Source organism: Brachycentrus maculatus, unplaced genomic scaffold (assembly GCF_059751285.1).
Source record: "Brachycentrus maculatus isolate JH-2025_06_01 unplaced genomic scaffold, ASM5975128v1 h1tg000475l, whole genome shotgun sequence".
Lineage (NCBI taxonomy): Eukaryota > Metazoa > Arthropoda > Insecta > Trichoptera > Brachycentridae > Brachycentrus > Brachycentrus maculatus.
In genome coordinates, this window is record NW_028281222.1 from 2,356,486 (window position 1) to 2,383,778 (window position 27,293).

Here is a 27,293-nt window from a genome sequence, read left to right on the forward strand (position 1 = left end):
TGCGACGCATGCGACATCTGGTGGTAGATCTGTTTTATGTAGGTACTATATGTAAGTACTTAATAAAATGTATAGGTAGGTACCTAGGCATTTTATTACATATATATTGATCAATCTCGAGAGACAGTACATGGATGAGTCAATGGAATAAATTTATGGAGCGAATGAAGTGAAAAACCCTGTAAATAATACACAAAATGAACGATGAATGATAAGGAGAGTGTTATTTAATTCTTTTTTATGTTTTAAAATATCATCTCTTCGGCTTTGTGTGGCCCTGTGTTTCACGTACGCCGGATGTGTGCAGGATGCGAACATGTAAGAGTACAACTTATGAATATGAAGTACGTTGTCACATATGTACACATTGATGATTTTTTGTAACTTCAAAAAGAACTCACCCTGCATCTATAATATAATAGAGTATCGCATTACGGGCCCGTATATCGTGCACCAAGTGGGCAGATACAAGTTACAAGGAGAAATTAACGTATTTCTTCTTTACTTATTTTTTTTTTACAAAAATGTTAATATCATTAGTATACAACCACTCACCGAGATTTTTATGTCAACCGGTTTCGAGACGTACCCGTCTCTTCGTCAGGACAATCACTACTGCAGCATGCAAACAATACCACATGTAGTGTCAAGTCATATTTTCTTATTTTATTAAAATTAAACGCTTGAATTATACCACTTTAATGAGTTTTATTTATTTATACGACTTGTTTCGAAAACGACAGATGTTTTCATCTTCGGGTACAAATTAAAACTTTTAAATGTTTTAATTTGTACCAGTCTAATTATATCTAATTATATTTAATTTGTACCAGTCTAATTTATTTGTACCAATAAAACATCTGTCGTTTTCGAAACTAGTCGTAATAAAACTCATTAAAGTGGTATTTTCAAGTGTTTAATATATATATATATATATATATATATATATATATATATATATATATATATATATATATATATATATATATATATATATATATATATATATATATATATATATATATATATATATATATATATATATATATATATATATATATATATATATATATATTTTAATAGTAGTGAAAGCTTTTATTAAGCTCTCTTATTCTTAATTTTTTAAATAAGTTTCACTTCTATCATGTACACGGTGTTGAACGCGCATTTTTTCCTTATCAGCAGATGCACGACGCCATATGGAGATCGTTTTGCAGCGTTTCCTAGAACTAGCATGCTCTATTGACAGAACTAGCGATTATCACCAACTATTATCATCGCCGTATTTGTTTAGTCGTTGTATTCCTGGAGATAAGAAGACACTCCAAGACAATAGCGGAGATGTCACGTACAGCTAGACTTCATTAATTTATTCGGCAGTCACTTTGTGGTAATAACTAACTACACAACTAAGAAGTTCCTGAGGTATCTCTACATGATAGAGGCCTCTTCTGTATCCTCCATTTCCTCCTGTCGGTTGCTGCTTGCAGCCAGTTTCTACCCCCCACAGCGACTATGTCGTCGGACCATCTCTTTGGGGTCTTCCGACACCTCTTTTGTGGTAATAACTAACTACACAACTAAGAAGTTCCTGAGGTATCTCTACATGATAGAGGCCTCTTCTGTATCCTCCATTTCCTCCTGTCAGTTGCTACTTGCAGCCAGTTTCTACCCCCCACAGCGACTATGTCGTCGGACCATCTCTTTTGGGGTCTTCCGACACCTCTTTTGTTCTCCTAAGGTCTCCATCTTAAAAATTTAGGGGTCCATCTTGTGGGGTCATGTCTTGCAATATGTCCTGCCCATTGGCGTTTGAGTCTTGTCACGCGATTTATGATATCCTGTATTTTGGTTCTGTTACTGATATCTTCATTTTATCCATCAGACTTAAACCAAGCATGGATCTTTCCATGGATCGCTGTGTGCATCTGAGCTTTTCTGCATTTCTCTTTGTCAGAGCCATAGTTTCTAGTGCATATGTGTTAACCTGCAGTATGCAAGGTGCGTACATTAATTTTTATTTTGATACAAGTCAGAACCTCATTATTTTGTAGAATTTGATAGAGTTTGCCAAAAGGAATGTGTATTTAATGAGGCATTTTTATCCATTGTTGCGCGGTATGATGGATAATCCTGAAATTACCCGGAACATTGGTCTGTATGTCCCCGATAGTTAGCTAAGACAGCGTCGGCATAGATTTTTTTCCCATTCCTATACACAGGTCAAACAAAATTGTCCGCCTCCGTAGTGTAATGGTCAGCACGCTCGGCTACCGTTCTAGAGGTCCCGGGTTCGATTCCCAAGGGGGGTAAAATAAATATAAGTGATTTTTTCACTGAAATATTTATTTCATATTACCCTAGACTGGTACCTGAAGCGGAGGGCTGATCACCTTTCCTTCATATGTAAAACGATCAAGATAACACTGCGTTTATATGACGCAGTGCCCTATGCACCTATTGGGGTGCGGATAAGGGTTTTATTATACACAGGACCAGCCTGCCGATGGTTATGCCTGCAGGAACAGCTACCGCTATACTGAACAATATCACGTCGGATATTCATATGTTCCATGTCTCTGAGGGGGTATTCCGAAGCGGGATTCTTCTACATCTTTAACAAAGTTTCTTTAAAAAGAGTCTTTTTACTTAATTTGTATGTTTTTAATATATCTATCCGCTATAATTGTCAATTTCTTATGTATATATTAATTTTTGCACTATCCTTTGTACTTCTGGTCAACACAAGATTATTCAAAATAATCGTTGATAAATCACACCATTCAATACGCATCGTAAAATTAAAACCAAATAGGTAGAAGTAAAAACATCAGTTAAGTGATTTTTAAGAAAAAACTTTTATTTTTTCTGACACATCGCTCACTCCTTTCAAGAACGTTTTTAAAGATTTAAAATATAACACAGTGTATTAAAAATAAATATCAAGTCCCTTATTGAACTTTTTACTGTGCAACACATCTTTTTAGGTAAAATCTGAAGGTTTTTTCTCCATTTGAAAAATATTTAGTACATTTAAAAAAATAATTAAACAATACCTTTTCTTCAAAATGCAAAAACAACACTTTCTGCCCTGTAGCGGGCAGTAAAGTTAAGTTAAAAATATGCCTCTTTTGCTGGGATATAGTACATTTTCTGGGCATTCCGAAAACATGCACAACTGAAAAATTACGATTTTTGATTTATGACTTTGTTGAAAGGAGTGAGCGATATGTGCTGTGTCACGAGATATATTAATATATCTAGGAGTTCCAAAATCAAGTAGTGTGATTGTCAACATTTTCTGCCCTGTAGCGGGTAAATATTAAGTAAAAAATATGCCTCTTTTGGTAAGATATAGTACATTTTCTGGGTATTCCGAAAACATGCACAACTGAAAATTGATGATTTTTTATTTATGACGTTCTTGAAAGGAGTGAGCGACATGTGCAAAATTGCATTTAATAAATCATTTTTGACAGTCCTAGAAGCCTCTTTGAAAACGATCGTTTTCCCAAGATGGAACACAAATCATAGATAAAATCAAAGACAAAACCAGAGATCATAAATCGATTTGAGGAACGAAGTCACATCTCTAATTCATTCCATTTTTATATAATTATTATAATACAATGTACAATGAGTGTGCCGTTGCACATTTCGCAACAAATTGTTTGTGTCAGGCAATGGCGGGCGCAATCAAGTTTCTTCCAGTGGAAATAATTTCAAACCAGTTTCAAAACTAACTTCCACGACCGAAGTGTCTCTAGATCTTGCCTAAAACGTACAATACGGTAATACCCCGCTTAACGACGCCATTACGTTATATACAATATAGTGGATCAATTTCATGATGTCGCTCACTCCTTTCAACAACGTCATATATCAAAAATCGACAATTTTCAGTTGTGCATGCTTTCAGAATGCCCAGAAAATGTACATATTTGGACCATAGACATCAACAAATAGAGCCGCAAATAATTTAGAAATGTCACCAATATTAAAATAAGTCCATCGTTTCTGTGACGTCGTTCGTTACCAACTTACGAAAACAACGGTTTAACGCAGGCGAATTTTGCAAAAGAAAACGATGAATGAAAATATTGATTATAGCGGCTCTTATAAACGCAAAACGAGTCTAATACAATCCTTTATAGGTTGAGTATGTTAAATTACATATTCCTCCCGTCTGCAAATATTCCATTATAACTTTATATGTGATCATCTCACCAATAGATGTCTCTAGTGAAATTCGAGTAATTCAAGCACAATGTTTCGAAATTGGATGATATATATAGAACTTCCAATGATTTGAGTAGTGTGGTTGTCAATCATGGGTAGAATTGGTGAATGTTACATGTGTGTAAAGTGATCACTCAAACTAGCCTATGACGGCTGTAAGCCCCGTAAATGCCCAAACTTCCATATTCTTCTTCTCTCCGTTGAGACGTCAATAAATAATATAAAATATAGTTCGAAATTTCGTTAACACTAACGAAAATAAAACTTGGATTTGACTAATTTATTAGAAAACAAAAAAAAATACTTTGACTAACATCCCTAGCGCAAGCCAGACCTCGGCCCTTAGTGCATGTTTGTGCTGCAACCGCTAGTGCATGTTGGTCCTCGGGTCGACCAAAATCGCGTGTGAACATTTGATGTAGTTAGGAAGTGTATGAATAGTGCTATGGTGGTGACGGGTAGTATTGTTTGCATTGTGTGGTAGTGATTGTCCTGACGAAGAGACGGGCACGTCTCAAAACCGGTAGACATAAAAATCTCGGTGAGTGGTCATGTATTACTAACATTTTTGTAACAAAAAAAATACAAAAGTTTATTTATTCTTTCGGGAATCACTTTGTGGTACGACATGATGAAATTGTAAAAGAAAAACACTGTTTTTTGTGTTTTTTTTTTACAATTTAAATAAAAACAAAGTTATTACATAAAAAAAATATATTACATTACGAAATTATAGTAACTTTAATAAAAACAAAGTTATTAAATAAAAAAAAATACATTACGAAATTATAGTAACTTTGATAAACATAAAGAGTAAATCCACTCACGAGTAGGCATGGCTATGAAACTTAAAAAGTTTAAGTCTGAGTAGGGTCATGATAAGCGGTGTCGCATAAGCCGTAGGCTAGATTTCAGAGTCACTTGGACGTTAGGTAATTAAAAAAAAAAAAAGAATAACGTTATAGCGAAGTATCATTTACCAGAGTGCCTTAAGACGAGGTACTACTCTACAAAACTAAACAAAACAATAATATGTGGGCGGCGCGAAGACAAACTAAAATATAAACATAAAACGGTCAAATAATCAACATAAAATGAATTCCGATGTACAACTCATAAAATACATTTAAAAAAGAACACAATCATTGATGATATGGGTTATCATCAATGATTGTGTTCATCAATATTTTAAAGATTTAAACGTGACATACCGAAGAAATCTTCCCAAGTCAGAGAATGGTCCGAGTCAGCATTCGCGGCTGCATCCATCGCACAAGTTTGTAAATCAACTTATCCCGTGAAACCCACAACGTAAATTGTGCACATTATCAAATGTTATCATTGTTTACTGTGTAAATAACCGTATCACAATTTTGCGTCGAGGTTTAAATGCATCGCGGGCGCGTAGTTTAAAAAAAAAATCTCAAATACGCGCATGACCGAACGCACACCCGCGCACGCGCAACTTGCTCGATCAACTGATTTCTGATTCGGTGATCTGTAGTAGTGATGACACCGCACAGTGTGTAGCGCTACATTCTACACGAAACACTACAGTCACTGTAGTGTTGACACTACGATTGTAGTGTTGTAGGATAAGTGAGTGGCTTTACGTTTCATATTAAATTATGCTGCATACATATCTTCGTATTCGGTAATGGAATACAAATATCTTAGTGTTTCAATCTAGTGTAAGATGTAGTCTTTACTTATTATAGGTCTATCTATGATAGTCTTACAGAAGTACACAACAATTATGATATTCATTCCATTCAATAATAAATGACTTTTAATAAATTTATTATAATAAATTGACAGGAACTTGGAATCAGATTTTCATATTTACGGCATAGTGACTTAATACTGATAGATACACCCAGCAATGGAGAAGTGGTTGACTAAGAAGAAGAAAGAAGAAACTTAATCCTGAATTCCAAATTTACATTTTTATCTGCTTATTTCGATAGTAAGTATTTATCAATTAAGATAGGCACTGAAATTAAGTAAAATAATAATTGTTTTTCTATTCACCTGTTATTTGGGATATTCTTCTAAATATGTTTTATAATGTAGTTGTAACATATAGTTGTCCAAATTTTGATTTTAACCACTTTTATCAAAAACCAAAAACCTTTGTGATAGTACGAAAAATAACAGTTTCTCGAAACAAAGTTTGTGATGTGCCACAAAGTATCAGCAAAAGAATGATTAAAAAATACTTGAGCGCTGGAGAAGTCTTCTAGGGGGTAGAGAGGGCCTAGAAATCACACGTAGGGTAAGGGAGAAGGCAATATAATTTGTATCTTCCCCTCCATGAAGGGCATTCTGGCAATTTTCTTTCCCGTCGATGGAAAATTTTGACAAGGGGGCGCTAGACCAAAAAAAGTTGGGAACTTGTGGTAAATCGGATTGAATCGGATCTCAAAAATATCCGGATCATCTTTTAGTAGCCAATCAAAACATCCACAGCTGTTTGCGTAATTTTTGAATATACATCAAATCCTATTCATATAAAGTTCAAAAGTATTCTTTATATAAAAAAATGATAAGGAATATTTTTGTTTATATTTATTAGAACACATATAGTATTCAGGTGCTAAGTTTCATTGATAACTGTAAATAGAATATAAAACCAGTAATCGTATTTATGGACAAATGTTACAATGACTATTTTCTCTTATCAAGTCAAGTACGTTTATTATAGAAAATATGTCTGGAATAAAATCTGCTATCTTCACGTCGATCTTTCTACCAACTTAAGCGCGCTAATAGAGAAAGGCGTGGCCAACATTTAAAAAATACCCAATAAACATTCCGCATTTTTCTGACGTCACGTCTCAGCCATCGATTTCTATTCCAACATGGCGTAATACTAATCAGTTGTTTTCCACACGATTACAAGCGGTTACTGACGGTTTTCAATAAGTTTTCAATAGAAAAATACAGTGTTTTATGTTTGGAAAATTTTACTCTACCTTCTACGCAAATTAACTATAAGAAATAAAGTGATTTTAGAGCGTAAATGCAGTGTTGTTTGGGTCCGTGTCTACCCTCTCCAGCGTGTATTTTGAGTGCTAACAGGTATTGATGTTTTGTATTTTATCATAATAAAACAACATATTTATATATTAGTTACATATAATCTGCTTGCAGATATTGATATGCTTGTTTTCTCGTTGTTTCCAGGATTGTATGTGTTGTCAAGACACAAGAAAGAAGAGGGAATGGTTTTGGTTTTTAAGTAATAATTAATTCAAGATGGGTCGCCGCGGTTGTGATTTAGAGACGAATGCTAACCCGGAGCCTCCGAAAAAAAGAAATAGAACCGCCTCAGACAATCATGTAATGAATTCTAGCATTAATATCGAACAACCTCTCCCCCCGGGAGTTGTATTGACGGATGTATCGCAGAAGGCATGGAGGATTGGAAAACCGATAGGTAAGTGATAAAACATTGCAATATCTTATCAAAATATGCTACAATATTAGAATAAGTTAGGTGATTCATATAATAAAGGGTAATTCATTATTCTCCGAATGGTAGAAGAGTGTATGGTAGATGTATTGTGCAGTTTGAATTAGTGGAGAGTGTAAGGGAGCATTATTCACAGAATGGAGGTCAGCCTACTCCCTGAATAGTAGAATAGTGTATGGTAGATGTACCTGCAGTTGGAATGAGTGCAAAGTGTAAGGGAGTACTATCCAAGGATTGGAGATCAGACTACTGCTTCCTGAATCATAGAACAGTGTATGGTAGATGCATTATGCAGTTTGAATTAGTGGAGAGTGTAAGGGAGTATTATTCACAGAATGGAGGTCAGACTACTCCCTGAATGGTATAATATTTTATGGTAGATGTACCTGCAGTAGGAACGAGTGCAAAGTGTAAGGGAGTACTATCCTCAGATTGGAGATCAGGCTACTGCTTCCTGAATCATAGAACAGTCTATGTTAAATGTCCCTGCAGTTGTAATAACAGGAGTATTTGAGTCTTGCCACTCAAATGGCAATGGGCAGAACATATTGCAAGACAGGACCCCACAAGATGGACCTCAAACCTTGGGAGACAAAAGAGGCTCCGGAAGACCCCAAAAGAGATGGTCCGACGACATAGTCGCTGTGGGGGGTAGAAACTGGCTGCAAGCAGCAACCAACCGGAGGAAATAGAAAGAAGGGGAAGAGGCCTATTTATTCGATGTTAAAAAAAAATCATATACATTAAAATACGAACAAAGATCGAAAATATGCAAGAACTATTGCTAAAGGTGTAGAAGAATCCCGCTTCGGAAAAACAGATCAATATCCAATGAGATATTGTTCAACATAGCGGAAGCTCTTCCTACAGGCATAACCATCGGCAGGTTGGTCCTGTATATAGGAATGTGAAACAATCTATGCTGACGCTGTCTTAGCTAACTATCGGGAACATACAGACCAATGTTCCGGATAATTTCAGGATTATCCATCATACCGCGCAACAATGGATAAAAATGTGTAATCAAATACACATTCCTTCTAGTCTCTAAACTATTGTAGCCAAGCATACCCTGGAGAAACTCGGTCAGGTAGAGCCAAGAATAATAGCATATATCCAGCAGTGGAGGACAGAGGGCTCATGAGGAAGTAAAGGAGCATTATTCACTGATTGGAAGCCAGAATACTCTGTGGATGGTAGAGCAGTGTATCATATACCTGCAGTTAGAATGAGTGCAGAATGTAAAAGACCACTATCCACAGAATGCAGGTTGGAAGAGTGAGATGATCTTTCCTGATACGTCACCCTAAAATGAGATACTCCATTTGTGCGGTCCAACTAAAATCTTATTTTCTGCTTCTGTTTGGTGTAGACCTGTGGCCTTATATCCCTTATCCTGTTGTTCCTTATTCTGTCTTGTAGACTCTTGCCAGATATGATCCTTAGGGCCTTCATTTCTGACACTAACTTATTTTCATCAGATTCAAATAAAACGCAAGAGTTCAATAAGTACTTAGAAATATTGAATTAACTAAAATTATGTGGAAATATGCTGCACATGTTTTGACGCAAGGTCAATGTTGATCCCGTTATTTGCGTAATATGGTTTCACCTCGCGTTTAGTCATTTCTTATATCATTAAGTAAACACAGACATTTTAAAATTTGTTTACCTCAATTGATTTTATTTGGAAATTGCGTAATTTCGATCAATCTACCACCTTTATTGTCCAATGCGATTTGCAAATAAATTATGACTATTTTTAATTAATGTTTTACTATGTATACCACATAGACTACATACTATGTATACTACATATGACTACATAGATGAAGAAGAATATGGAAGTTTCGGTATTTACTGGCCTTAGGACTCGTCATAAGATGTGTTGAGCGATCACTCTACACATTTGTACCATTCACCATTTTGTACTCAAATTCTTGGAACTTATATATTTGTATATTGTTCAAATTCGAAACATAGTGCTTGAATTCACTAGAATTTCACTAGAGACATCTATAATGAGATGCAGGAAGCTTTTTATTGAGCAGCAACTCTTTCATTTCATCTATTTTGAGATGTTACATAATAAAAAAAATAACTCTTAATTGGAGATAATCCAGATTTGTGAACAGATATAAAAATATTTTTTTGTGAGATCTAGGGATCTGTCATCCATTATGTCACTGCGACCATATTAGGTCTATTGTGACTTGTATCACAGCTCACTATCAAGGCCTACAAGAGTCACGTAGCTCACAACCTGTCTTAGTGGTAAGAGCTTCACCTTCTCGGAGTCCAGTAGTGGTCCTCCAAGGATGTGACTTCGTTTGCAAGCGAGTGCGTCATAATGATGGAGAATGTGGATTGGTGTTTCGTTATCCTCCATACAAATATTTGGACACACTCAAAATGCAGTATACAAAATTTGTTATAATGAATTTTTTCAAATTGCAAGTCTAGCATTGCGTTTTTAGCGCTTTCTTTATGCTTACATTCCAAGTGTTGGCGTTACCATTATCTAGATTTAGACAGACGTGCTGTGAACGACATATTACAATGACTCACTTATATTTCAAATATGTAATACGACTTTCTTATCTTGTATTTTGACGGTTATTTTTATTTGAACAACTGACTTGCGTTATCAATACTTATAAGTTATTTATAATTGATATCAAAATCATCAGACGGTTGTCATATTTTTAGTCTAATTACTTTAATTAAGTGTAGTCGTTTCTTGATTTGTGAAAATTCTATGTAAAAAAAACACAGTTTTTACATTTGTAAACAAAAATTATTAAGACAGGCGCCGTGGCATAGTTGGGTAGACGCTCGACTGTAAAACTGGCGACGCAGGTTTGATTCCCGCCGATTGCAAAATGTATTCAAGAAAGATTCATTTCCAATTGGTCTGGGTGTTTGTGATGCATTATTCACATTTACCTTCCCTGTACTTACTATCCTACTTGCAGACAATACTCTTAAAGTAGAGGCTTTGCGGGTTATTTCTTTAATAGATTTATATTATCCACTGACACTTCGTGATGGAATTGCATTTTTAATATATTATTAGATTAAAAACAATATTTTTAGCTTTTCTACTTTATTTTTAATTGACCAGCGACCGGGTTTCGTCCCCGGTCGCTGGTCAAATAAAAATAAAGTGGTAAAGCTAAAAATATTGGTTTTAATCTAATAATGTATTAGGTTATTTCTTTAATTAAATTAAAATTCATTTGACAGTCACTTTTTAGTAATATCTATCTATTTTTAATTTAAATTCCACCAGGTAAAAACCACTATGTCTTAAAATCTATTAGAGACACATGTTTCGATGCATTCCGCATCATTTTCAGACACCATGTTTAACAATTATGCAGAATACGCGGAAAAACGTGTCACAATAGATTTTAAAGAATAGTTTATTTTTACAGTCATATTTTTAACTTTGACAGAAGCCTTAGGAAATGGCAACCGTAGTTAGAGATTACTTACTGAGTTACCCTACCCATCTTGCATGCATCTAGGAGGCAATGTACCAAGTATGTAGGTACCTATTCAAGGTACCTACTCGCTGTGCTGACCTTGTGACTTGCCAGACTGGTTTTTTTTCACACTCGCCCAACAAAGGATTTGCCGCACTAGCATTCCTTGCCAGTTTGCTAATTTTCACGGTCCAGAAGATTGCTAATATCGTATGAAGACGGGTATCTCCCGTGTAGATCTTTCTTCTTCACCTTTAGAAGATAAAGTCAACTAGACCCTAAAGAAAACTTCAAATTTATTTATTGATTTGGCGTTTAATTTGTAGAACTCCATTTTAATTTATTTATTAATTTTAAATCAAACACAGATTTTTTTGAGTCTACTAAAGACACATTCGTTTGATAATGCCCTAACAAGGCGAAACAATTGTCGCAATATTAATTTTTTATGTGTTTTTGTAAATAAAATACAACTTAGTAGACTCAAAGAAAACTTCAAACCCTCATCCGCACCCGATGGTGCATAGGGCACTGCGTCATACATAAATCCGCAGTGTTATATTTTTCTTGAAATAAAAGATACATATTGTGTTTTTAATCTAAAGTTTGAACTGTTTTTCTTGGTGGAACTGTATTTTATTGAATAAAATAACAACCATGTAGTTTTTTCCACATACATTTTGACATAAAGCTGGTCAAATAAAATTTATGTGAAAAAAACTACATAGTTTTTATTTTATTCTCTTATTTATTTGACCCCACCCTGGGAATCAAACCTGGTACCTCCAGCACGGTAGCCGAGCGTGCTGACCATTACACTGAGGAGGCGGACCGCCAAATACGTAATTAGACAAAAATAATGTATGTACTTTATTATATTTATTTAAAATATTTGTCTGAGTTTAACGCAATAGTTATAACTGAGATATTAAAAAAAAATTATAAGAAGAATTATAAATAAATATATATCAGAAAAAATTAACCCTCTGCTCTGTGACCTATGACCTAAGCAGTATGTTGCCATTGTCAAGAAGTTAGTCATTCTCTATCGGATGTAATCGCCCCGCGACCTCCACAGTATTCTTTTTTGACATCTCATCAAAGATGAAGAAGAATATGGAAGTCTGGGCATTTACGCGCCTGACGACCGTCATAGGCTGGTTTACACACTTGTAACATTCACCAATTCTACCCATTATTGACAACCACACTTCTCAAATTCTTGGAAGTTCTGTATACATGAACCAATTTTTTTTCTTTTCACATATTTCTCTCTACGAAAGTTTTTTTTTTACACATATATTTTTGCCATCTTTTTCTGTCATCTTTTCATCACGCATTTGATACTACTGGATAAAAAAAATACGCGACTAGAAGAAGGTTAAAAGCAGCTTTTAATTACTGCAGCTGCGTATGACCTTAGAATTAAGAAATAGGCCTACATCCTAAGTAATTTTGTGTATCAATTGAATATTACAACATTTAGAATTAGATTGTGATCATTCGACAACATTTTGATAGGTTAGTGACCGGCCGACGCTCGAAGTCACCTTGAACGCACCAACATGGCGGCACGCTCGCAATTAATAATATAACAAAAATTTTCTTAATAATGTCCGAAAAGCGCGTAATATCGTATTTCAACTTCCTTCTGTCTGGATTTTAAAATTGTGCAGTCAATCGGACGGCGACCGCCACCGTTTCAATGCCGCGCAAACTAAACAGAAATTATGTAATTCATTCAAATTCCCGCGCGTTACGCCCCTCCCCCCCGCCGCCATCTTGTATTCGATAATGACATCCGCGGCCAACTTCACGGTTGTTATCTTATATAGAGAACTAAAATTCTGCTTCCCGAAGCGTACTCCGAGTAAAAAGGGTTATAGTATTTCATATACACGTTGAATCAAATCGCGTCTGTCAATACTACTTTTAGTCTCGTTGCTTTCATTTTGCCAGCGCGGTCTGAATTGTAGCCCGCGCTCTATATGCGAGCGTTACGTAAAAAGGTTCGCGTATCGATTTGACGCGCTGAATATTTTCAACATCACTTTTATTCGGTGCCTATATTACCCGGCGCGCGTTTACATAAAAAAGTTAAAGTATTTATTTGAAGCGTTAAGTTTGTTCGAAGTTTTCGTCACCATTTTTACTCGGTATCTTTATTTTGCCAGTTTGCTTTGCAGTTTTTGTGTTTTTATAGACCACGTGCATCAGCTGACGATCTCAACAGCTCTAAATTTAGGTTTTACGCAATGAGTTTTACTTTCATTTAGTATTTTTCGTGCCAACATTTTATTAGTACAACTTTCTCTACGATGTCTTACTTGTTATAGCATATGTACCTATTGACCGCCCTACACGTACGAGCGTACGTGTTGCGCGTTTTCTGCACCATGCCGCGCTAAGCCGTATCACGTACGCACACAAAAAATATCTGTGTCAAAAATAATGAATTCGCAAAAACAAACGAACGCCGTAAAAAAAAATACGCGGGAAACTCGCTATTATTATTGTATCGACTTTGACAATTTATCAAACTAAAAAATACTTTTAAATCTTATTCTTTCTCATATAATGATACTAAACATATAAAAACTAACTAACTAACCATCACGCCGCTAGGCAGATAGAATAGAATTCCATACTCCCCTGTCTTTGCAAACTTTCTTCGCCTCTTCCACACTCATGCATCTCCTCATACATACCCGCCGATTATTTCCACTCCTGACCCGGCTGTTTTCAAGTACATATTTGACATAACCGATCTTGCCAAGTTTTCCTCGGACTTCCTCTGCTTCTTTTTCCAACTACATTCACCTCATGAATTTCGTCCTTTCCTGACTCGTACATTCCACATGACCGAACCACCTCCATACACCTATTATGATTTTATCCATATTCCTTATCTCTTATCATACATCGTTTTTCATCTGAGGGATCGCATTTCGACTGCATTCAGTCGTAAAAATAAACTCTTCTTCTTCTTCTTTTGTCCGCCTCCGTAGTGTAATGGTCAGCACGCTACCGTTCTGGAGGACCCGGGTTCGATTCCCAGGGGGGGTAAAATAAATATGAGTAATTTTTTCACTGTAATATTTATTCAATATTACCCTGGACTGGTACCTGAAGCGGAGGGCTGATCACCTTTCCTTCATGTGTAAACGATCAAGATAACACTGCATTTATATGACGCAGTGCCCTATGCACCATTGGGGTGCGGATAAGGGTTTTATTATTTTTATTTATTATCTTCTTCTTTTTCTAGATCCTAAGGGTCTGTTTGTGCCTCCGCTTGTAGCTCTTGGGATGTTGACTCCCAGCTGTCTTTCCATCTTTTTGGAGGTCTGCCTGGGGGTCTGCGTCCTTCAGGGTTACCTTGAAGGGCGATAAATGGAAGTCTGTCTTCTTACATTCTGTTTTTATTTTTTTATTTTTTTTTATTTTATTGAAAGGAAGAACAACAGTTACAATATCGCTCACTCCTTTCAAGAACGTCATAAATAAAAAAACTTGATTTTTCAGGAGAACGTTTTTAAAGTTTAAAAATATAATACAATGTATTGAAAATAAATATCAAGCCACTTATTGAACTTTTTACTATGCAACAGATATTTTTAGGTAAAACCTGAAGGTTTTTTCTCCATTTGAAAAATATTTAGTAAATTTAAAAAAAATAATTAAACTATACCTTTTCTTCAAAATGCAAAAACAACACTTTCTGCCCTGTAGCGGGTAAATATTAAGTTAAAAATATGCCTCTTTTGCTGGGATATAGTACATTTTTTGGGCATTCCGAAAACATGCACAACTGAAAATTGACAATTTTTGATTTATGACGTTCTTGAAAGGAGTGAGCGATATATGATACATCAGAATACAAAAAATAAAATCATGAGTGCCGATTACAGTTCTTCACAACTATGCATAAGAGAAGTCTATAATATATAGGAAGAGACATGAGACAAGGATGGGATAAAGAGAAAAGGAGATGGCAGTGATAGGAAAAGAAGAAAAGGAAAGGACGGGGAATAGAATTACCTTCTTAGATTTATAAGATTTCGAACAATTTAGCTTTAAATTTTGAAAGATTGGAGTACAACATATCAAGGTGGGTACAACATTCGTTGAATTTCCCGCAACTTCGATAAATAAAGGAATTACACAATCATTCCAGTATCGCCTTCGTTGTCATCCCCACCTCACGATGTCCTCCGTCTTACACATGCTACGGATGCCGGTATTTCTTACTCATATTTTGTACATTATTTTATTTAAAAAATAAAATAATGTTAAAATATGACTAAAAATATAATATAATAATAATAAAATAATAAAATAATAAAACCGTTATCCGCACCCCAATGGTGCATAGGGCACTGCGTCATATAAACGCAGTGTTATCTTGATCATTTACACATGAAGGAAAGGTGATCAGCCCTCCGCTTCAGGAACCAGTTCAGGGTAATGTTGAATAAATATTACAGTGAAAAAATCACAAATATTTATTTGAAGCCCCCTGGGAATCGAACCCGGGACCTCCAGAATGGTAGCCGAGCGTGCTGACCATTACACTACGGAGGCAGACATAATATACTATACATACAAATATACTATATAAAATATAATATACAAAAGAATAACACCATAAATTTTTGAAATGGTTAGCAACCCTTGAAATTACAAAAGCGCATAGACCCATCCTATATGCACCTATTATGGAAAATTTTGTCAGGTATAAATACAAGAAGCATTGTTTTCATAATTCTGTAAAAAAAAGGTGTTTTTATAATGCTCATTTCTTGGAAAATGACCCGAGAATAGGGTGGTTGAAATTCCTACTATTTATGCCGAACTAACTACCTACCACGCCGCTTCCCCGCCTCAGGGGTAGGCAGAGAGAATAGAAAGCCACACCAGTCTGTCTTTGCAAATTTTCTTCGCCTCTTACACATTCATGCATCTCCTCGTACACGCCCGCCGGTTATACCGACTCCTAACCCGGCCGCTATTTGTGACATACCTGACTATGCCAAGTTTTCCTCGGCCTTCCTCCGATTCTTTTTCCAACTACATTCGCCTCATAAATTTATTTCAACCTTTCCTCACTCATACTCGAAGCACAAGAGCTTAGTCTCTTGATTGGAGAGAACTGCGTAGTTAATTTTAAGATTGAAATGTAAAAATGTGTAGAAAATTAATTAAATTACATTTTTTTTAAAGTCCTCGTAACCATATTAATTGTTAAAAAAAATATGTATATTATTTTGAGAAATAAAAAAAGGCTTTGTTTTTTGATCCACTCACATTTTTACTGACCAACTAGTTTCGGAAACAACCTGTTGCCCTCTTCAGGGTTTAATTTATGACTATAAGTCATAAGTCATAGTTATAAATTAAACCCTGAAGAGGGCAACAGGTTGTTGCCGAAACTAGTTGGTTAATAAAAATGTGAGTGGATCAAAAAACAAAGTATTTTATTTCTCAAAATAATACATCAATATGATCCACAATGTTAATGCTTTCAATATTCAAAACAAAAAAAATACGTTCCGCACGTCCAAACCATCTCAGCACACCATTCGTAATTTTATTAATAATGTTTATTTCAGCCTTGCATTCTTTCTACTTGTTTCCACTTGTTATTACTTGTTTCCACTTGTTATCTTCTCATTCTTCTTTATTTAGGCTTATGTCATATTGTTCTCCGGTCCGCTCCTGGAAGATGGAAGACCAGCTATCTCTCCTTCATTAGGTGGTCTATCATTTAGGTGGTCTTCCTGGGGGTCTGTTACCTCTTATGCCGCTGTCTGCTGCTATCCTCACCACTCGATCCGAACTCCCTCTTCCCACATGATTTCTCCAGAAACGTCTTATTACTCTTCCCTATCGCACAACATCTTCAACATCGCAGATTTTTCTTATTCCAGAGTTTCTTACTCCGTCGCGAAGTGTTGGGCCTGCAATGGGTCGCAGAGTCTTCATTTCAATAGCCCTAAGAAGGCTTTTCGTTCACTTGTTAATGTGTATTTTTTTAATATTATTATTATTATTATTATTATTTTTTTTTTGACATCTCATCAAAGATGAAGAAGAATATGGAAGTCTGGGCATTTACGGGGCTGACGACCGTCATAGGCTGGTTTAAGTGATCACTTTACACACGTGTAACATTCACCAATTCTACCCATTATTGACAACCACACTACTCAAATTCTTGGAAGTTCTATATATATGAATACTAATACTAATATAAGAGTTTCTGCTTAGTAAAAAAGCTTCTTTACATCTCACCAATAGATGTCTCTAGTAAAGTTCTAGTGATTCAAGAACAAGGTTTCTAAATTGGTTCATATATATAGAACTTCCAAGAATTTGAGTAGTGTGGTTGTCAATAATGGGTAGAATTGGTGAATGTTACACGTGTGTAAAGTGATCACCTAAACCAGCCTATGACGGTCGTCAGCCCCGTAAATGCCCAGACTTCCATATTCTTCTTCATCTTTGATGAGATGTCAAAAAATAATATGAAAATAACTCCTGTAATTGGAGATAATCCAGATTTTGTGAACAAGTATTTGGACACACTCAAAATGTTGTATTTTTTTTCTTATTTTAGGTTGCGGCAGTTTTGGGCAGATCTACCTGGCGTCCGACGATGTGAGCAGCGAGGTGACGCGCGACACGGCGCGCTACGTGCTCAAAGTGGAACCGCACTCCAACGGACCGCTGTTTGTGGAGCTCCACTGCCTCATCAGGACGGCCAGACATGGGATGAGTGAGTCTGTCTTGTATAATAATTTGGGATAATTTATGAAGCGCCATTTTTGAGGTAGTACCTTAAGCCATTTTCGCTTAAGGTACTACCTCAAGGCCGCTTATAAAGACGTGGATAATAATGGAGTTTTATCACTCGGGAGGAATATCTAATTTAACATTCTCAACTCTATAAAGGATTGTGTAAGACTCGTTTTGTGTTTATAACAGCTGATATGATCAATATTTTCATTCGTCCTTTGCTTTGGCAAAATTTGCCTTCGTAAAAGCGTTGTTTTCGTAAGTTGGTAATGAATGACGTCACAAAAATAATGGACTTTTTAATATTGGTGACATTGCCAAATTATTGGCGGCTCTATTTGTTGATGTCTATGGTAAAATCACTTATATTTATTTGACCTGGGAATCGAACCCGGAACCTCCAGTACGGTAGCCGAGTGTGCTGACAATAACACTACGGAGGCGGACCTTTAATTTAAGTTTTACTTGGTAAATACCACTATTTCTTAAAATCTATTGTGACACTTGTTTCCATGCGTTCTGCATCATTTTCAAACTTTGTATCTGAATGCATTGAAACATGTGCCACAATAGATTTAAGAATTAGTTGTGTGTACCGAGTAAAACTTACATTAAAAATTGATAGATATTTCCACAAAGTGACTGCCAAATCAATTATGTAATGAAAGTATATTTTTTGTTGTATTTTTAAAATTTATGTTTACACTGTGGTTTTTTTCTCTTCCAGTCCGAAGTTGGCAGCAACAGAAGAGACTTAAATCCCTCGGCATGCCTCACTTCATCGCCAACGGATCCCACGTCCTCGGAGACACCAGATACCGCTTTCTTGTGCTTCCGCGGTACGACACCGACCTCCAGAAGCTCTCCCGGACGCTCCGGTTCGGTCGCATCCATCCCAGGAACGTTCTGGTGCTCGCTACGCAGATCCTCGACGTCTTGGAGTACCTCCACACCAAAGGATACACGCACTCTGACATCAAGAGCTCCAACCTCATGGTCGGCTTCCAGGGAGAGAGCTTCAAGGACCAACGGACCTGCAGGTACATGCTGCCCCCCGAGAGACCTAACTGCGAGTCCATAGCTAGCGAATCCAGCAAAAAGTCCACCAAATCCAGTAAAAACAACTCCACATACTCCGGCTACTACGAAGACAAGGATTTCGACTTGAACAATTACAGCGAATCTAGTGAGTTTGAAGAAAGCGACAATGATATTGGCAGGATTTCCACAAAGAAAAGGGTGTCGAAGAAGCTACGTTCTAAGAAGATCTTCAATTTAAGAAAGCAAAAGTCTTCTGTGAATTACGGCGACGAGAACAGCTCAATATGTTCGGACAGCTCTCACTTAAAATCCGGCAATTCCACGTCCAAAAGCGACTTCTATTCTTCCGACGAAGGCTTCCACGAAGGCGGACGGTCCAAGAGATGTTCCGAAAGCAACGACGAAGAAGTCGACTACTTCGAAGAGAGCATCTCGACTCAAAGCTCCGGCCAGGTGTATCTTTTAGACTACGGACTGGCATCCAAGTTCCTCAATTCCGACGGGTCGCATAAGGAGTTCGGAATGGACCAGAGAAAGGCGCACGACGGGACCTTGGAATATAGTTCTAGAGATTCGCACATCGGAGCTCACTCGCGCAGATCCGATCTAGAAAACCTGGCATTCAACCTTCTGGACTGGCTCACGGGAGGCTTGCCGTGGAAGACCGCGCACATCATGGAAAACCCCGACTTGGTTCACGCCGTCAAAAAAAATTATATGTCAGACATCAAAAAGTTCCTCGAAGCCTGCTTCAAAACCCAATCCTACCCGCTCTTCATCGAAAAGTACCTCGAATACGTCAACAATCTAGAGTTCACCCAAGAACCCGACTACGCTTATTGCAAGAGCCTCTTTATCGACGAATTTATCAGCTGCAATTTCGGAAGCGAAGAAGATATGGTCTTAAACTTTACCAGCGAAAATAATCCCATCCCTCCAAAGAAGAAAAATTACTCGAAAAAGATCGGCAGGAACAGGACCGTGAAAAACACTTCGCCCGACTTTCTCAAGAGAAACGGAGTCGGAAAACCGTCGGGGAGAGAAAACTTCATCATGAACTCCTGGGAGAACGATCTAAAAATGGACTTGTTGCGGGAGGGATTGAACTTATCCAACGACGGTAATAGAAAGCCTTGCACGTCCAGGAATTTCTACGTCTCGGACGCTGTCCTGATCACCAAGTTGCGGCAGTCTCTTCTCCCGGTCCTCGAAACGCCCAGCAAAAAGTTCTCCCCGAAGAATCTGCGATCCAAGAAGGTGATCAGCAAGAAGCGGAAGGGGGCCAAGAACAAGCGGAGCAGCATCGGCAAGTTTGGCAATTTCCTCGGCTCTGGGAAGCAGTACACTTGGGCCGAGATCCTCGCCGGAAACCCGGAGGACATTATCAGAAAAGTGGACAGAGAAAAGGCTTGCAGCGACGCCGCGTCGGAGTCCAAGAACCCGCGGAGTCGGAAGGTGTCCAACGCTTCGGAAGTAAGCTTAGCGAACGATGTGAACGCTTCGCCGAATCTCTTGAGAAAAGATTTCTTAGCTAACAGAAATCCGACGTATGCGATGAAGCAAGTCGTTGCTCAGTATAGACGCAAGATATCCGGTAAACCAGTGAAATTAGATCTGGATGAAGTGGACGCGGATTCGAACGAGTCTGGTTACACATACGCAATGATAATGGTGCTTAAAAATAAAGAAAAACGATTGAAACGCGAGAGATTAGAGAATAGAACCGTTGACGATTTCCCTCTAAGAAGGTGTAGGATTAAGAATTTGACTAATGTAGCCGTGAAACCTAGCAAGAGTACAAATAAAACAGTCAAGAACGCGGCTAAAAGTGTAGATACCTCTAGTGCGGTCAAGCTGGAGGCCAAGCCGTGCGGTTCCAGAAGGAGAAATACAGTGGGCAAGGGCATGAGCAAGGCCGAGAGCGATATCGTGGAGGCCAGATCGAGGCGGCCCGTGGTGGTGCTGTCGCGGAGGCTCAGCCGGGCCGCCTCGAGGGCGGAGGAGGCCGGGGCGAGGCCGGCCCGAGCCCTGAGGCAGAGGGAGGCCGCCAAGACTGGCGGCGCAGAGAAGACTGATCAGTGTGTTAAAGTTACTATTAAAAGTAAGTAAACTATGTATGTATATTTTTAAAATATTGGGTAATATATCTAAAATTAAACAAGGTTATTGGATTGAATTCTGCTTTTATTTACATGTCGTAGCCGTACAGGAGAAAGTGACCAACTAACAAAATGTAAAATGTTCAGGAGGGCCATTTAAGTCACTTTTGCTCGGCAAGAAAATAAACGTCAATGCAGTTAGTCATTTTTAAGAAGTTAATATATTATACTTCCAAGTTTGAAATCGCTTTGGGATTTTTCCAGGTCAACACTAAGCTAGTAAGATGTCAAATAGTCAATAATCCCGTTTTTGTAAATAATGTCATTTTCTCTTACATGAGGACGATATATATGATAACATGTGATGCATTTTGTCTTATGAAGACATTGTCAAACTCCATGTAAAAAAAAGTAGAATTCAATCCAATAGTCTTGTTTAATTTTGGATATATTACCCTAAAATTTAAAATAGAATTCCACCAACGTGTGTCGGGTTGTGATCCCGTGGTTAGTGTCGCGGACTCTTGAGTCAGAGTTTTTTCGGTTCGAACCCACTCTACCACAATTTGATACCTATTTCTAATAATGAGCCGCTTAGGCTAACAGAAATAGTATGAAATTGAGATTATTAAAGAAAACACTAGTTTTTTTTACCACTTGGTTGCCTAAAATTTTCACCCATGAATTACATGGAATTATAGAAATTATAGGAATATAATTGACTCTTTAAACATAAATAGTAAATCCACTCACTAGTAGGCATAGGCTATGAAACTTAAAAAGTTGAAGCCTGAGTAGGGTCATAATAAGCGGTCTTGCATAAGCCGAAGCTAGATTTCAGAGTCACTTGGACATTAGGTAAAAACACTTGATTTTATTTACATTACATTTAGTTTACATGGAAGCTGTAAACTTACATTTAGACCTGAAGATGGAAGCTTAGCTTCCATAACTAGCTGTCACAAAAATAAACTCAAGTGGCAAAAAAAAACAAGCGTTTTCTTTAATAATTTCAACATGTACATATTACCCAAAGTAAATGCCGAAACAACTGATGAAATTAAGGTACATTTGTATATAATTAAAACACATTTCCCTTTAATAAAAAAAATAAATAAAAAAATACAGGTCGTGAGCCCTGTAAATCTTGCATATTCTTCTTGATCTATGTTGAGGTATTAATAAAAACCTTTTGTTTTCTCTGTCTGCAGATTCGAAACCCGCTCCCGTTAAGAAAGTTTTGAGAGGTCAGAAGCGGACTCCTTCTCCGGCCCCCAAATCCAAGACGGAGACTCCGGAACCGTCTCCAAATACCGCTTCCCCGATCAAAACTAGACAAAGACCGACCAGGGTGATAGCAACTAGAAGCAAAATGCTTCGAAGAAAGTAATCTGACAATCGGTTATTTTTTTAACTTAACCGAGATTAGTATTGACTGAAGAATAAGCGAAACGTAGCGTGCGTGGATGGATTTTTAAAACATACGCAATTGTTTTTTCTTCTTTTTTCTATTAAGACGAAATTTGGTTAACCCTTTGACTGAAGAGTTTCAATAAAGATCTAATTTGGATAAAGGGCGATTTTTTTGTTATTTGGCAGTCGCTTTGTGGTATTATCAATCCATTTTTAACTTGTACTTGTAAAAATACAACTATCCTAAATATTATTCTTTAAAAACTCTCATAGTTTGAACATTCTATAAAAACTAGAAAACATTGTCATTGCCATAATGCATTATTTGATTTTTAATTAAAGTTTTACTTGGTAAATACCACTATTTCTTAAAATCTATTTTGACACGTGCTTCGATGCATTCCACATCATTTTCAAACACTATATGTGAAGCTTTTAGACCATTAGACTGAAAAAATTGACTCGGCTTCACATACGGTGTAAACTTGTGTTACAACACATTTTAAGAAACCTCTTCTTCTTCTTCTTCTAGCCCTTATCCGCATCCAATGGTGCATAGGACACTGCATCGTATTGCCGCAGTGTTATTTCGATTGTTACTAACATGAAAGCAAGGCGATCACTCCTGCGCTTCAGGGTAATATTAAATAAATATAGTGTTAATCGCTTTTATTTATTTTCACCCCCTCGCGGGAATCGAACCCAGGACCTCCAGTGCGGTAGCTAAACACGCTAACCATTACGCCACAAAGGCTTTTAAGAAATAGTGCGAGTGAAAGTTTAATTAAAAATGAAATAATGTATTATGCGAGGCAATCACATGAAAATATTATTGCTTTTTTATTGAACCCGGGACCTCCAGTGCGGTAGCTAAACACGCTAACCATTACACCACAGAGGCTTTGAAGAAATAGTGCGAGTGAAACTTCAATTAAAAATTAAATAAAGTATTATGCGAGGCAATCAAATGAAAATATTTTTGTTATTCTATTGAATATTGAAACTAATAGAATTTTTTACTACTTTTAAAGGTGAAGACTGACCGGAGCATTTGGTCGTAACATGACACGTTACAATGCGAGCATTCAGGCAGTCAGTACAGCAAGCCAGCGCTCCATCCATAGTTTCGGATGTTCGCTTATGCTCGCCGCGAGCGATGTTACTACGTTATGTTACGACGAAATGCTCCGGTCAGTCTCCACCTTACAAGTGATCATAGATACACAAAGGTTTTCCATAAAATATTTCTAGCCCATGACTCCATTTTGATCTACTATGAACTACTACCGCCGTTCCTATGGTAAACATCAGTTTGAACTATTTCTCTGCGAATTTGCCCGTACCATGTACGGGCAAATCCACAAAAGCCCAATTTTTTGCCCGCATGTGGTACAGGCTAATTGGGTAAAGGGTTAATGCATTTTTGAAATTAATTATTATTATTGATTGGACTGATTGGCATAATCTTTGTAGAATGACGTTATTAAAATTGTAATAATTTTGTATTCAGAATATGAAGTTAGGAGATGGTAAAATGAATTAACAAATCGCTCACTCCTTTCAACAACGTCATATATCAAAAAACTTGATTTTTCAGGAGACGTTTTTAAAGTTTAAAAATATAATACAATGTATTAAAAATAGATATCAAGCCACTTATTGAACTTTTTATTGTGCAACTGATCTTTTTAAGGTAAAACCTGAATGTTTTTTCTCCATTTGAAAAATATTTAGTGTATTTAAAAAAATAATTGAACAATACCTTTTCTTAAAAATGCAAAAACAACACTTTCTGCCCTGTAGCGGGTAAATGTTAAGTTAAAAATATGCCGCTTTTGCTGGGATATAGTACATTTTCTGGGCATTCCGAAAACATGCAAAACTGAAAATTGACGATTTTTTTTATTTATGACGTTGTTGAAAGGAGTGAGCGAAATGTCATCTCACATTTCTCCCATACAAGGGGGAATGTCTTCACAAATGCATTTGGTCCAAGATCTATTGTGCCTCTATCTTTTCGTATTGTCTATAGTCACCATTTTGAGTGTGTCCAAATACTTGTTCACAAATCTGGATTACCTCCAATTATGGGAGTTATTTTCATAATATTTTTTTCACATCTCAATGTAGATGAAGAAGAATATGGAAGTCTGGGCATTTACGGGGCTTACGACCGTCATAGGCTGGTTCAAGTGATCACTTTACACACGTTATTAGTGAATGTTACACACGTGTAAAGTGATCACTTACGGGGCTTACGACCGTCATAGGCTGGTTTAAGTGATCATTTTACACACGTGTAACATTCACTAATAACGTGTGTAAAGTGATCACTTGAACCAGCCTATGACGGTCGTAAGCCCCGAGTGGCAGTTGTCACTGTCCCCATGGGCGCCAGGTTACGATTTTGAAAATACTGGCCATGTGTTTTTGTGAAGACATTCATGTGCGTGTATAGCCGTCAAATGACGTAGGATGTTCAAAATTTTGTATGTGAAAATAATGCAATGCTTAGATAAGCGTTATCAATGAATTTTGATGGTTTTTGGCTGTGGAAAGAATGGTACGATGCCAACAGTGTGATTAGGAGCAGCGGAAGGCCGAATGAGATATATGACACGATCAGGTGTGAAATTGTCAGGAGTTGGAACGATGGGGACGAATGTGTGAGGAGACGCATGGATGTGGTGTGTGAAGGTATGAAGAGTGGTTTGGCATTGTATCCTCTCGGCCTACCCCAGTGGGGAAGCCGAGGGATGGTTAGTTAGTCAAAAATGGTATCGATCCTGTTGCAGCAAGGTTCTGTAATGAATTTCTGCAAATGTTTTTTTTCAACGAAAATGTTGTCAATTTATTTTATTATTTTCACATCAGTTTGAATGCTGGTGAATTTGTAATGTCCAAAATAACTTTTTTTACAAAATCACTATATATTTACATATTATAATGTCGACCGGTTTCAAAGCAAACGCATCTTCCTCAGGACCGGCTACTGCTAAAATACCGGTCGAAAATATTCTTCCACTCCTTCTTCTTCCCTCTTCTTCCCTCTTCCGCACCCAATGGTGCATAGGGCACTGCATCATATTGATGCAGTGTCGAGTTGACGATTTTGATTATATGAAGGCAAGGTGATCAGTCTTACGCTTTGGGTGCCAGTCCAGGGTAATACTAAAGTGAAAAATCATTTGTATTTATTTTGTTCCTACTGGGAATTGAACCCTGGACCTCCGGCATGGTAGACAAACGCAATTAACCTATGAAGGCGAACAATATAATAAGTATATTGCCCTATAAATAATAATAATAATATATATATAGTGATATATATATATAGTGATTTTGTAAGATAGTAAATACATTTACAGCGTTTTTGTGTTTCCGAATCCTTGTTCACAAATCTGGGTTTCTCAACATAGATGAAGAATAATATGGAAGCCTGTCTTAGAGATTTCCGTATTCTTCTTCGTCTATGTTGAGATGTCGAAATGTAAAAGTAAATACACCCTCAATTATGTCAGTTTTTACAATTTTAAGGAAACTTGTTCTGAATTGAGTAGTCCACTTGCAAACCGCGTTATGTTAAAAAATTAAGTTTTTAGCCAATAAGATAGACGATTAAAAATATTTAAAAAAAATTATAAATAAAAGAGAAATATTTGTGTTTTTATTATTTACACAAATATTTCAATTTCATACTATTTCTGTGAGCCTGAGCGGCTCATTATTAGAAACAGGTATCAAATTGCGGTAGAGTGGGTTCGAGCCGAGAAACTCTGACTCAAGAGTCCGCGACACTAACCACGGGACCACAACCCGACACAAAATTTAACATAATCTGTCATAACTCGTTATGTTAGGAATAAAATGGAATAGAAAAATCATTTCTATTGCAAAACTTACTATGCCGATTGAAAGTTCACTTTAAAAATCTCTCAAATTGCTAGAAGATTTCAAAATTCCATCGATTGCCGCCATTGGCTAAAAAACTTAATTTTTTAACATAACGTGGTTTGCATGTGGACTACTCATATAAAGTTATTTTAATAATTTTGTATGTGTTCTAGCACTGAAACCGCGGAGCTATTTTGACCAATTTTTCATACTCATTTAAAAAATATATGTATATCAGGTACAATTGTTGGGTAATATATCCAAAATTAAACACGATTATTGGATTGAATTCTACTTTCATTTGCATATATATGATAGTATGTGACGCCTTTTATTAAGACATTATCAAACACAAGCTATGAATGTCTGTATTTTTCTGATTTAAAATTGCTGATTTGTGTAGTGACTACCCAACACCGGGACGCGCATTTTATTTTAGCACGGGAAGGGAAAATTTAAGTTCAATAGCGTGAATTTTATTCAGGCTAAAAAGCTTTAAATAACATGGATTATCAAACAGGGATTTTAGAGTTAACGTTTTTTGCCAGTATACCCACGATATAACCTTCTCCTTATCATTCATAGTTTACTTTGTGTAATACCACTTGAAAAAAAGTCAATTTTTTTAAATTGACTCATCTTTCACACCACTGAACTCGATTGATTGGTCAAAATAAGCGCTCTGGCAATTTCTAATATGAAGCTCTTCCAACGGTTCTAGTGTTAGATTTCCCTACGGTTAAGTGTGATATGACCAACTTTGTGATTGCGTTGAAATTGTCGATTGGACAATTGTAATTTTTTTAAAACATTACGCGTTTAAATTATATTTCGTAATCATTTTTT

General features: G+C 36.7%; 2 protein-coding genes across 2 annotated transcripts in view; one reads left to right on the forward strand and one right to left on the reverse strand.

The window, feature by feature from the left end:
* LOC148302152 (uncharacterized) overlaps window positions 1-5,590 on the reverse strand; it is a 70,598-nt gene extending 65,008 nt beyond the window's left edge. Inside the window, exon 1 of the mRNA XM_088272106.1 lies at window positions 5,451-5,590. Within this exon, the coding sequence (XP_088128232.1) occupies window positions 5,451-5,508 (58 nt within the window). The 5' untranslated portion in view covers window positions 5,509-5,590. The remainder of the gene's footprint in view (window positions 1-5,450) is intronic.
* A 1,599-nt stretch (window positions 5,591-7,189) lies between these two features.
* LOC148302153 (uncharacterized) lies at window positions 7,190-23,527 on the forward strand. Its single transcript, XM_088272108.1, has 5 exons — window positions 7,190-7,320; window positions 7,426-7,678; window positions 17,822-17,980; window positions 18,728-21,142; window positions 22,352-23,527. The coding sequence occupies exons 2-5, from the start codon at window positions 7,498-7,500 to the stop codon at window positions 22,528-22,530; spliced, it is 2,934 nt and encodes a 977-aa protein (XP_088128234.1). The 5' UTR covers window positions 7,190-7,320; window positions 7,426-7,497; the 3' UTR covers window positions 22,531-23,527.
* The last annotated feature ends 3,766 nt before the right edge of the window (window positions 23,528-27,293 follow it).

What these genes read in the sequence shown, in the direction of transcription:
- LOC148302153 (XM_088272108.1), top strand. Translation starts at nt 7,498, where the DNA reads ATGGGTCGCCGCGGTTGTGATTTAGAGACGAATGCTAACCCGGAGCCT. An exon ending in GAGGATTGGAAAACCGATAG is followed by an intron (nt 7,679 to 17,821) that starts GTAAGTGATAAA and finishes TTCTTATTTTAG; the next exon opens with GTTGCGGCAGTTTTGGGCAG. An exon ending in GACGGCCAGACATGGGATGA is followed by an intron (nt 17,981 to 18,727) that starts GTGAGTCTGTCT and finishes TTTCTCTTCCAG; the next exon opens with TCCGAAGTTGGCAGCAACAG.